The sequence below is a fragment of the Beta vulgaris genome, chromosome 9 (assembly GCF_026745355.1).
Source record: "Beta vulgaris subsp. vulgaris cultivar EL10 chromosome 9, EL10.2, whole genome shotgun sequence".
Classification (NCBI taxonomy): Eukaryota; Viridiplantae; Streptophyta; class Magnoliopsida; order Caryophyllales; family Amaranthaceae; genus Beta; species Beta vulgaris.
The window spans coordinates 33,357,327-33,370,454 of record NC_079210.1 but is presented as its reverse complement, the minus strand read 5'-3'; the positions used below and the strand labels follow the sequence as shown (position 1 = coordinate 33,370,454).

The 13,128-nt window shown below is 35.1% G+C and overlaps 1 protein-coding gene across 2 annotated transcripts; it reads right to left on the bottom strand.

Annotated features, from left to right (window-relative positions):
* Positions 1-6,803: 6,803 nt before the first annotated feature.
* Positions 6,804-9,101, bottom strand: LOC104903414 (60S ribosomal protein L11-1). Of its 2 annotated transcripts, XM_010691440.4 has the most exons (5): positions 8,941-9,101; positions 8,722-8,829; positions 8,594-8,636; positions 7,678-7,873; positions 6,804-7,188 (listed from the first exon to the last, which is right to left on the bottom strand). In XM_010691440.4, exons 1-5 carry the CDS (start codon positions 8,941-8,943, stop codon positions 6,990-6,992), a joined length of 549 nt encoding a protein of 182 aa, XP_010689742.1. In that variant the 5' UTR covers positions 8,944-9,101; the 3' UTR covers positions 6,804-6,989. The 2 variants fall into 2 exon arrangements, with proteins under 2 accessions (XP_010689742.1, XP_010689741.1); XM_010691439.4 differs by lacking the exon at positions 8,941-9,101 and having other exon boundaries at positions 8,722-8,835.
* Positions 9,102-13,128: the final 4,027 nt, after the last annotated feature.

The window sequence follows — 13,128 nt, the reverse complement described above, 5'->3', positions numbered from 1 at the left end:
TTGGGCTGATGGGGTTGGTGTCGGTGGCTGCGGCGGAGGCGGTTGGTGGGGTTGGTGTCAGTGGCTGCAGGGGAGGGGGCTGGTGGTATCGAGGTTGGTGGTGGGGTGGTGGGTTGGGGGCTAGTGGGGCTGGGGTTGTTAGGGCGGTGGGGGCTAGTGGGTTAGGGGAGAGAGAGGGTTAGGGTTAAGATTAGTTAGGGTTAATTAGATTGATTTAGGTTAATTAGGTTGACTTAGGGTTAATTAGATTGACTTAGGGTTAATTAGGTTGACTTAGGGCTAATTAGGTTGACTTAGGGCAAACTTGTAAATAAACACTAACGGAGACTAACGTCCGTCAACTTTTGGGGTATTTGGTGAACTTTTTAAAAAGTTAGGGGTATCTGGTGAATTTTAAAAAAAGCTGGGCTATTTGGTGAATAAATTTTTTTGTCAGGGGTATTTGGTGAAAAAACCGTTAATTTAATTTATACGTTATTACTTTGAAAATTTAGGGAGTATTCATTTTCAATAATTAGTAATTTCATACTATGTACTTGTGTTAAGATTATATAATAACTTTTCCTTCGGAGATTAGGGAGAACAAGAGTAAGGAAATAAGATTATTATACGGCAACTTGAGGTAACAACTACTGCTGGTACCCGCAATATAATTTTCTTCAAATGTGTCTATGAGTTCACTATGAGTTATTAAATGTTTCTTAATTAACTTTGATTTGCGGGGTGATTATTATTAAGATATACTGATTTTATAAATACTTTTTATGAGCTGAATGAACTGTCACAAGATATAAAAATGGAGTAGTTAGCGTTTCGGTGGTTGAGTATGGAAGGAGATGAAGACGGGTTGAGAGAGAAAGAGAAACACGTTAAGGGAGGGAGAAAACAGAAAGACGAGATATTGGGGGGAACAGTAATTTCATTTAAAGAGGGAGGGAGGTAGGGGGAAATTAATACTAATAAAAAAAAGGACAACCAAATGCTTGGGTTGATTGACTAGAGGTACGGAGCACTTATTCACAAATGCTTGTGTTGATTAGTCAACCGGAGCATTTGACATCAAATGCTCCGGTTGACTAATCAACACGAGCATTTGTGAATTTTTTTTTATTAAAATTTTCACAAATGCTCAGGTTGATTAGACAACCAAAGCATTTGATAAGTAGCAAAAGCAATTTTTTCCACTAGTTATGTGAAGTCTAGGCCCTTGGCTTGGATTTCATGTATTTTATTCTTGTTTCGCCATTCCTTGAACTGATCAGCTCCTCGAATGTTTGATAATCCGCCCAGTTTTTGTTGGATGAACTCCATCTGATTGAAATTCCCGATTAACATAATCGAGGATTTGTTTGGGCAATTTCGTTTTATTGACTCCCAAATCTTCGACCTGTTCAAGTTTTGGTGCACCATACACAAAAACAACATCATAAAAACATCCATTACTAGTGAGCTTGTAGAATATGTAGTTGGGGAATGACAATATTGGGTCTACCTCGATAGATGTACCCCAACACACAAAAAGGCCCAAACTACTGCTCTCAGAGTCTACTCCGCTACAATTAATGAAACCCTGCTTGTACAGCAGAGGTTTCATATTAACTACAAAGTTTTTAGTTTCAAACGAAAAAAATATCCACAACCAAATTATTACATAAAAAGTTTGTTGAAAGGGGAGTGGGGTTGTCCTCCCCCTTATAAAATATAAACCCTTTACATTTCATCTTAGCAGCTTCATTGAGGCCTAGAAGGTTGTTCTAGGCCAATCGCACCTCGTTTCTTCTCATTCCTAAACATCATCATCTCCTTTGCCTTCAGCTCCGATCCACAACTTTCCTCTAGCTTAGAGTTTCCTATTCTATCTCTTAAAAGTAATCATCAAATGAAGATTCAAAGTCAGAAAAGCAAAATCTTAAACATTATATTCCATCAATCCTCCCGTTGTAATGTTGAGGTCAAACGATCTTTTAGCTTGTCTCGTAGCACATTTACCTAGCTTAGGCCTTAACTTGGCCACTAGGATACTCGTTGCTCGCTAATTCCCAAGATGGTTACCCATTCTCTTATGCGTTTCTCTTTTAATCTACATCATGGACTTTTTTGGCTTACAATTTTATCCTATGATTTGTGGGGGGGAGGGTTCTAGATCCAACTGCATTATATCAATTTAGCTCAATTTAGAATCACAAGAGAATATTCCTCCTCATGGACAGATGTTGAGGATGAGGGGTTAGGGGTGATTTTTTGGAGAGTGAATGTGATTATGGGTTGAGGAGCACATGGTACAAAATTTGGGATGTATGAGGAAAATGGGACGGAGGCCCAAACCATGAGGAGAGATTTGAATAATTTGCGAACGATGCTAGAATGGGCTCGGGGGTGGGAAAAGAAAAGTAAATAGAGCCTAAAGGGGTCGGAATATGGGTTAACAGGGAACGGGAGCCTATCATGGGCTTTAATCCTAACCGGCGGTTCAGGCCCAAAACTAAAAGGCGATGTGCCCCTCTTGTCGTGGCCCATATGCTTCACAAAGATGTTGTCTTCCACAATACTAATTGAAAACTCACTATCTAATAGACAGGAGAAGAACACATGAGAAGAAGACAGGGAAAATAGGAATAAAAGGATGAATTGTCCTTTTCCCCAAAGACGAATCAAATATAAGAGAGGATAGGGGATAAGCTGATTGAGCGAGAAAGGTAAGTTTAGCTTTAAAAGGAAATAAATGACGATATCTACCAAATGCACATAGGGTTTTATGCCCTTTTAACAGAAAAATCTTTTAACTATTCGAGAAAAAGAGCGATGATAATTTAAGGCACTCAAGCCAAATGTCTAATACCCCCCGTTCTATAATGGGTCACCATTGGGGAGGGGTTATCATAGACTTTTTGCTCTGATAGCCTATACGTCGGAGTAGTAGTAGACTAGTAGTGCCATAATTAAATGACTTGTAACAAAATCATTAATTGTTGACGTCCCTTCCAGAGCCTCGAGTCATACGCCAAGCTTGGCCATATTTTTTTTTTTTTTTTTTTGCATGGCTCCTGCAGTTGGATCCTCTTTCTTTTCTTGTCTACCAAAGATGCCACCAGGGAGGTTGTTGTTCTCGCTCTCTTGGAGGGGGCATTTTCCACCAAGGAGATGCTACTATTGGGAGATGAAGCTTCTATGCTAAGCCTCTTTCTTTTTAGTTTCCTGATTTTTTCCTCCTCCAGTTTCATCAAAGCTTCATCCTCCTCGGATCAATCCATGCTGCTAATAGATGTCGAGAAGTCCATTAATGGCGGAGATTTTGGGATTTCCCCAAGCAAATCCACCATTGAGGTTATAACTTCTCAACATTTCCCAAATAAACAAAGAAATTTTCATATCTGACTTAATCCAAATTGGCTTCAATGACCCTTCAACTATGAAACATCAAGAAGAAGAGGCTTCGTAGTGTTTATCATAAATGAACCCTGATAAACGCCTTTAGAAAAGTCGTTCATGCATGCTCGTCAAAGTAGCAGACCTCTCCTATTTTCTTCACAAGTCTTCTACTTGCGGTGTATGTGTTGTCGAAAATTAGAAATCCTTCCTAGATTGGAGATTTATCAAATTCAATCTCAACCATACTTTGCATGGCTTTGATATGAACATCGTGAACCCTTCTTTGTAGTTAGCATTTAAGTGGCATGTCTTCCGCATCGTCGATTTCTTCACACTAGAAAACAAAGAAATTCCCTTCTTTCTTGGCCTAAGTGAAACTTCGCTTGTACCGTAAATCCGTCACCCATTCCTAAATCTGAGATTTGTTGAACCTTTGGAAATCTCTAAATTTCCCAATCACTAACTTCCATAATAATTTAGTATCTTCCAAAAAAGTCCCTTTCAGAACAATGATTTTATGACCTTTACGGTCCGATAGGAACCATGGGGAACCGTCCTCCTCCGATGACATTGACATACTGGTTTGGAAAGAGGGAAAACCAAATTAGGGTTGGAAGGTTGAGTTTTCTTTAGAGAAAAAACAGAAAAGAAATGTGAAAAGATGATACTAGACCTAAGTGGAATGAGATTCTAGAGGTTCCATTCTTCATCACTACATTAAATTAGATGGATGAGTCAGGTAGGGTTGAGCATCGGTCCAAGACCGTACCGAAATCGGCTAGACCGGTGGACCGAAATTGAGCAGATCTTTCGACTTAGACCTGTTACGATTCCGATCCGGTCTTATTTTGGACCTATTAGACCTGTTTTGTATATTTTTTTTTTAAACGTTTAGTGTATCACAGATTCACAATAATCAAACTGAAGCATACCTGAGAGCAAAGAAGCATCAAAGTGGGAGAAATTATGGTCAAAGATTAAAAATAAAACAAAAAAAATTGGCTTTTGGCTGCTAATCTGAACTGATAGAACCATTGAACCAATATTCCCCCAAAGAATTGCAGGTGGAAAATGTTAGAGTTGAAGGAACGAATATGCCACAGCCACAGGTGAAAACTTCATCACAAGATCAAGAGTAATATAAAAGTCTTCAAATTATATGAAAAGGAAATTAACATTTTAATTTATGTAATGGTAAAAGGGCAGTAACCAATTATCATTTAAAGAACCTCATTCTTCTCCAAATTGCTCCAAGATGTGGAGAATGGAAATTGGAACTATTGGTCTAAAAAACGAAAATGGAACTCGAGTTGCAGGAAATAAATAACAATTACACGAAAATGGTAGAAAAAATAAACTTAGACAATTACACGAAAATGGTAGAAAAATACGAAATAAACAGCGAGAATTACACGATTGGTAGAAAAAATACGCATTTTACAAAAATTAAAATGAAAAGGAAATTGCGAAGAAAAAAAACACAAAACAAATACACAAAAAATGTAACTCATCGAATTCTCTTGATGAAAATGAAATTCAGCAGCCTTGCCAAAATTTTCACACGGAGTTTATGACATCAGACGTTAGTGGCAGAAGGAGTGAGAAAGAGTGAGAAGAGGAGAGAAAGAGAGGCATCTGAAAAAGAGTTAGGAGTTCAAATAATCTCAGCCTCTTTTAGTCTTTATTTACTTTTTCCATACAAGTCATAAAAAAAAATGTAATTAAAACTGAGTTTTCAATCCGGACCAATAGATTCCAGTTTTTTCCTTGACGGGACCGAAATCAGAAATCAACGTTTTCTTTGGACCGATCCGGTCCATATTCCGGTCAAAATCGGTCCAGATTGCAGTCAGAACCAATCCAGATTCCGGTCAGAACCGATCCAGACCATTCTTTTGCTCAGCCTTAACTCAGGCGTGTGAAGAAAATTTTTTGTTGGGCTTTCGAACAGAGTCCTAAGTCTACTCATAAAGCATTATTTTAAATTTTGTTGCGGTTAACAAAAAAGTTATATATAAAGGTTTATTTACCAAATGTTAAGTTGCAAAATGGCAAATCCTATTCTCTCCTCTCAGGTGCACGTCTGAAGTCTGCGCAAATTAGATCCTACACCGAGGTGTAGGATGAGCATCCTACACCTTGTCCATGTGGCTGACTTTTGGTAATATTTTTGAAAGTGGGCCAGCTCTTTCTCTCTCATCACGTGGAACAATTTTTTTAATGTACAAATGCATATGGTTTGGTGTACAATAATCTACGAGTGTACATTTGGGGATTTTCAGTGATCAAAGCAATGACCATCAATGTACATTGTGATTTTATTGAATTTTGGTATGAGATTGTAATTGTACATATTGAATTTCATTAGTGAACAAACAGCAAACACACCAGTGTACAAAGAATGAAAATTACTCACTTGACATATTTCGGTATGGGACTGTAATTGTACATATTGAATTTCATTACTGAACAAACATCAACACGCTCAGTGTACAAAGATTGCAAATTACTCACTTGACATCAACTTCATGAATTGGGTTACTTTCAGCTGGGGGTTGTCATTGTACATTTTGATTTTATTAATGAACAACCACGAAGCCAAGGATGTACAAGGAGGTTGAGTGTGGAAAAGAGAGAATTGGTGAATTTCGGTATGAGACTGTAATTGTACATATTGAATTTCATTAGTGAACAAACATCAACACACCCAATGTACAAAGATTGCAAATTACTCACTTGACATCAGCTTCAGGAATTGGGTTACTTTCAGCTGGGGCTGTCATTGTACATTTTGATTTTGTTAATGAACAACTACAAAGCCAAGAATGTACAAGGAGGTTGAGTGTGGAAAAGAGAGAAGTGGTGAACAGTATATGGGGGACATCAAATCAGTTATTAAATGGTGAACAGTAACTGTCAAATCAGTTACTTTTTGTATTTTTGACATTTACACCGAATGTAACGGGAATGTACATTAGCTGTCAAATCAATTACTTTTTTGCATGTTGAATAGTGTGTTTCATTCTTATTGCCCTGCGTTTTGGAGCTGGTGTAGGATGCTCATCTTACACCTTGATCCATGATCTACTAATTGTCAAGTCTGTGAGAAGACATCAACAGGCACCAACTGACAAAAAACCTTAGTTGCGATAGATAAGGCCACCATAATTCTTGTCTCTCCGGAAATCATCGAAGGGGATTCAAAATCTAAATACATAAATCTATCTCAAACATTGGCAAAACCATAAGACCAATTGAGGAAATGGTAGAATTAACCAGATGAACAACACTTCAGTGAGATATCAAACGAAAGTAGGGATTGAGAACTCAAGGCAAAGATGATTGTATAATTAACGCAACTTAAATTTCAAAAGATAGAATCAACCAGACGAACACTTTTTAGTGAGATATCAAATGAAAGTAGGATTGAGAACTCATGGTAAAGATAGTATAATTAACGCAACATAAATTCAAAAATTCTAGAACCATTGATCCAGCAGTACAAGAAACAAACTACAAAATCGTCAAGAACCCTTTTTCACTAATAATGCAATTTAGCCGTACTGGGATAAAAGCTAAGATACCAAAAGTTTTAACATAAGAGATAAGCTAGCAAAAGCTTAAGAACCAATATTATGGGCCTTGTTGAGGATAACTCCTTCGTATTTGACCTGGAACCACTTCATGGCATCGTCCTTGGTAACTCTGTGCTGGATTCCAACACGGGCCTTGCACCTTCTGCGACGAGCCACACGGTAACCGGGACGCTCGAGCACAACGTAGAAGTCCATACCATAGATACCAGTAGAAGGATCATACCTAAAGGGTGAACAAAGCAATAAAATCAACAATTACTTCTAGCTTCACTATATAATAAGTAGCTTGTAAAAGGAGGACAGCATATCAGCAATCATGACAACATTGAATTAAATGACATAATTATCCTCAAGAGGATAAACACAATGCAGCTACCCAAGAACAAGGTAATGAACACACTACAAGCTTAACTGTAATCTCTGATTGATTACTATTATCAGAACATCCAAAACAAACAAAAATACACAATTTGAAATACAGATGCCATGTGTTACAGCCTCATAGGGAGATTCACATAGTTTTTTCATGTTTAATAGAATGTAAACAATCACGAAATTTGAGAAACAAGAATCATCATATACTAAATTCATTCAGATACACTACAAATCACCAGCTTGTAAACATGATCATATACGAATCCATTCAGATACGCAAAAATCAGCAGTTTGTAAAAATGACACTAACATCAGCCAGATAAAGAAGAAAACTCACTTAATTCCAAGATCAATGTGCTCTTGAATACCAAAACCGAAGCAACCGGTGTCACTGAAGTTCCTCCTCAGCAACTCGTATTCCTTGACCTTCAAACCACTTTCAAGTAGCTGCATTGCCTTCTCACCTCTGACAGTCACGTAGCAAGCAATCTTTTCATTACGTCTGATACCGAAGGATCGGACAGTGTACCTGGCTGTTGATCATAATCAAACCACTATAAGCCAACAGGAGAACACATCACATCCTTCATTGATTCAGCTAAATCAAACCACAGAAATTCATGATGAACTACGATTCCAGCTACAGCAAACAATATGAAGATGCATAGACATTATCGGCATTACTCAAGTAAGCCATTCAATTGAATAATTCACTCAAAGGCAAAGCAATCATAACCTAGAAATCTACTCCAACTACTAGCTCATACAACATTGCTGCATTAAACTTGAGACTTTATATGCATTTATAATCCAAACTAAACTGCTGAGTTCCGCATATTACTGAAAAATCAATTAAGCTTCCAGCACACAGATAAATCAAAACCAACGACAGTAGTCACGAATAATACATTAAGAAAATTGAGCTCTCAAAAAATTTAGAGTATTATAACTTCAATTACAACAAACGCAACTTTACACAGATTTCACGCATTGAAATAATATCATTTTAATCAAAAGCTGCAAACACAACAAATGAACGATCGACCACTTTTTTGCTAATGTCATAAGCAAATGAAATCATAGACGAGGATATAATGCAATATATTAACAGCAGAAATTGAACTACAATAACCTAGACATTCAAACACAACCATTTCAATTTATCATTCGTTCGTCCATACGAGAAAAAATCAAGGAATAAAAAAAGGAATTTAGAAAAATAAATTAAATCTTAAAAAAAGCTTCATTCGTACCTTTGGAGTAAACAGGAGTCTGACCACTGAGTTGCTCCAAAACCTAAAACATCAAATCAAAAACATTCAGTTTCAAATTCACAACACCAGATTCAAACATCCAGAAAAAAAGTTCCATTAAAATAAACCTTTGCAGCTCTGGTGAGACGATCACCACTTTCACCAACTGAGATGTTAAGAACAAGTTTCTGGACCTTGATGTCCCTCATAGGGTTCGAAAGCTTCTTCTCCGGCGCCTGCATTTAAGAGGAGAGAGAAAATCAAAACCTTAAAATCCATTAAAATCAATATTAAGAGAGTGAGAGAAGAGATAAAATCGATGTTAGGAAGAGAGAGAGAGAAATCACCATTTCTGTGAGTTGGGAGTAGCAGCCGAATGAGGAAGAAGGGGAGAGAGAGAGAAAGTGTTTGTGTGCGATGCGGAGGAGAAGAATAAAAACCCTAATGGGAAGCGAAGGGCGAGCTAGGGTTTTTATTGTGCCCTTTTATTTTAGATGGGTTCATTTCTTTGATTTTGGGTTTTAGTTGGGATTTTGTAAGTGGAGGCCCAACTCGTATAAAGAGTTTTTGCTGAGGAATGAAGAGGAAGAAAAATGAACTAGCAAAAATTGGTGTAATTTTTTTAAAACTTTTTTGGTTAGGAAAAAAAACTATATTGCGTTAGCACGCCAACCTAAACCATTTTTAGAAATGGATAAGGACAATTAGGTATTTAAAAAGAATAACAAAAATCATCATGGAATCAAAGGGTGGTGCGTAGGGATGGCAATACGGTCCGAATCCGATCCTAGTCCGCTCCGATCCGAAGGAAAAAATCCGAGTTGACTCCGACAAAAAAGTAATCTGACTCCGTTTAAAAAGTCCGACTCCGAGTCGAAGGAGGGTCGGAGTCCGACGTCGAGTCGAAAGAGGGTCGGAGTCCGACTCTGAGTCGGAGGAGGGTCGGAGTCCGACTCCGACTTTGAGTCAATCAATCCTTTTTTCTTATTTATGTTAATGTATAATTTATGTAAACCTGACTTTGACATTCAACCAACTATATTATATAGGATTTTCCCATTGAAGATGTGATTGTTTTAAATAATGGTAATATTTGAATTATTTGTACTATATAAGATTTCCATATGATTATAAGAATAAATTATAATGATTAGATTATTGTACTATAGAAGACTATTCTACTATAAAAAAAATGGGCAGAAAAATTAGTCCGATCGGATTCGGAGTCGGATGTTCGAATTTTAAGTCGGATGTTCAGATTTTAAGTCGGTTCGGAGTTGGAGTCGGATGTTCGGATTTTAAGTCGGGTCGGACTCAGATTTAAAATCCGACTTCTTGTAGGGTCGGAGTCGGATTATGCATAATCCGGTCCAAGTCCGACCCGTTGCCATTCCTAGTGGTGCGCCTCCTATGAGCTAACATATCAATAGTTTGATTAGCTTTTTGAAAGTAATAAAAGATTTTGGAGTTTATAAGAGCATGTATAATGAATTGGTTTTAGGTTGGTCCAGCAAATAGTAAAACTAGCTTTACTTAGTTTTATCATTGGGGCACTTGGCCCTTTATGTTGGTTGGTCTTGATTTCCAGACCATATGGACCTAGGATGAAGTGCACAAGGCCAAGAACTCTCAGACACGTGGCAAGAAATTGTCCAAAAAAATTCAGCTTATGAAGTGTGAAACGCGATGTTGAAGAAAAAGGAGGCAACAAAACTAAATGAAGCGATGAACTCAACAGCATTGGGAACCAGGTTGCTGTCAGTGGGATGACGCGCGTCAGAGGCCCACTAACCAGCAAGTGGTAGTGCGCCACTTGGCTTTTTTTTCAACACACTCTTCACTTTAATTTGCAACTAGTTATTAGGCCCGGGCTATGCCCCGTGTAAGAAAAAAATTCATTTATTAATATAATATTTTATGATAATAACACTAAATACAGCTTAGCCTAGTGGTTAGAACTTTATTATATATGTACTTGAGGTCTTGGGATCAAACACTATACTATGCAATTTCTTAATTTTTTTTATTGTACATGAATTACATGAACTAAAACTCCCTAGGGAGAGCGCCACGTGGTACACTTCTTGTTTTCGCACGCCTTTTAATATATTTGTATAGATAGATTGTTATTTTATAACGTTCTAAATTTTGTAACATTAATAAAATAAAATAAAATCAGCTTATTATTTTTTAAAAAAAAATAATAATAACGGCTATAAAATATTTTTATCTATAAATTGAGCCCAAATTTCATATATTTTACTAAACTTCTTCCCAACCTATTTTTTTTTAATTTATAACGTCAAGTTAACGAAATTTTATTTTTCGTAAGCTAATTAATACATAGTTACTATAATCTCAAGTTAACGATAATTTAATTTAACGTAAGCTAATTAGCTAATTAACTTGTAACATAATTTAATTTATCGTAATTTATTTAACATAATCTAATTAGCTTTTATTAATTTAAATCATTTATTTCATATAAAAATAAACATTGAATAAGAGAGAGTATATGGTGGGGTTTGGTAAAAGTAGGAGAGAGAAATAGAAAAACCAAGTAAGGGTGCGTTCTATTCAACTTATTGGCCCTGAACTTATTGGACCTTATCTGAACTGAACTTATTGAACCTGAACTGAACTTATTGGAACTTATTAAACCTGATTGGACCTGATTCAACTTATTAGACCTGATTGGAACTTATTGGACCTTATTGGAACTTATTGACCTTATTGAAACTTATTAGACCTTATTGGCCCTGATTGAAACTTATTAGACCTTATTGGACCTGATTGAAACTTATTAGACCTTATTGGACCTGTTTGAAACTTATTTGACCTTATTAGACAAAAAAATTGATAATTAATAACATAATTATTACCACTAACGTAAATACTACCCCTCAAATTTTTTTATGGATTAATAATTATTATAATTCGTCCTTTAAAAAATAATGATTATTAATTATCTCTTATTATAATTAATTTAACAAAAAAAATTTACTATTTATATATTTGCCTATACATAACTTTCACCACAAATACATCTAATAGTCTTGTTTTGATTTTATAAAACACTAGTAGAAAAGCAAAAATTTTAATATAAATAATAAAATAATAGACATAATACAAATAAATAATAAAATAATAGACATAATACAAATAAATAATGAAATAATGTAATTATAATTATTATTGCAAAATATTGTAATTATAATTATTATTATTGTTAACCTTAATTATTTGACCATGATTATAATATTATTTAATAGCAATATGAATAATCAAATACTCCCTCCGTCTTTTATTAGTTTACCCCTTTCTTTGGGGCACATTTGCCGATATACTAATTTGAACCTTAATATCTCTAATTTTTGATAAGCAAAAATTACAAAAAGTTGATATTTGGATAATACACATTGAGACGAATCCAACAAGATCTCACATGACTATATTTTTCCTTAAATACAAATTAGAAAAGATAGTCAAAGTCATGTATATGAATAGTGTTAAAAGTCAAAAGGGGTAAACTAATAAAAGACGGAGGGAGTAATAGACAATAATACAAGTATAATAATATACATCGTGGTACTTTAATAAAAATTCTAATAATAACATAATCAGCTAATAGTAATATGAATAATAAAATGATAAAATGATAGCATTGTGAGAAAAATAAAAAGATGAGTTGGTGGGAGTTTTAGTGAGATATGAGGTGTAAGAAGGAGGAAAGGAGAGAGAAAGAAAAAATACTCAAAGACCAACCAAGACTAACCAACCCATTGCTCATGCTCTAAGATTTTCATTTCCTCACCTGCATCTATAATAAAAGTATTTATTTTTCAGGATATTTTTAATAAAACTATTGATAATCAAATTGTCCTCTTCCATGACTAATTCTTAGGTGTAAATTTTGTTGTTCCTTTAGCGTTTTTTAATGGGATATACTACCTCTGTTTTTTATCATTCTTACTTTCCTGTGCGCGTCTCTCAATGCACCTCTTTGAACATAAATATCTTTCATTATATATTAGTAAAATTGTAACGATTGAATATTAATAATATACTAATTGAGACTAATCAAACAAGATCCCACATGACTATATTTTTTCTTATAAATTGAAAACAATTGAGAAGATTCTCTCTAAGTATGAATAGTGCCAAGATTCTAAGTGAGAAAGATAAAAAACAGAGGGAGTATATGTACAAGAAATTAATGAAATTTAAAGTTATAGATTGAATTACTAGAGATTATAGTATTTGTAGTTCTATGTTTTCTTTAGAACATGACTTTAAAACAAATAATTTGTACTTTCAGATAATTGAGTTGTATTCTAAATTTAATTAGAATTTCTAAGAATAACATGATAAAGTACCTTGTGCAAAATTATATAGGAGTTTACATCGAATAAATATTCTAAAATGATGACATATTACTGGAATTTTTTGACAAAATACTATTTTCTAAACATTATAATTTTTAACAATATGTTGAGGTATATGATTGTTTCTTATTTTCTCAAGTTTTTCGATAA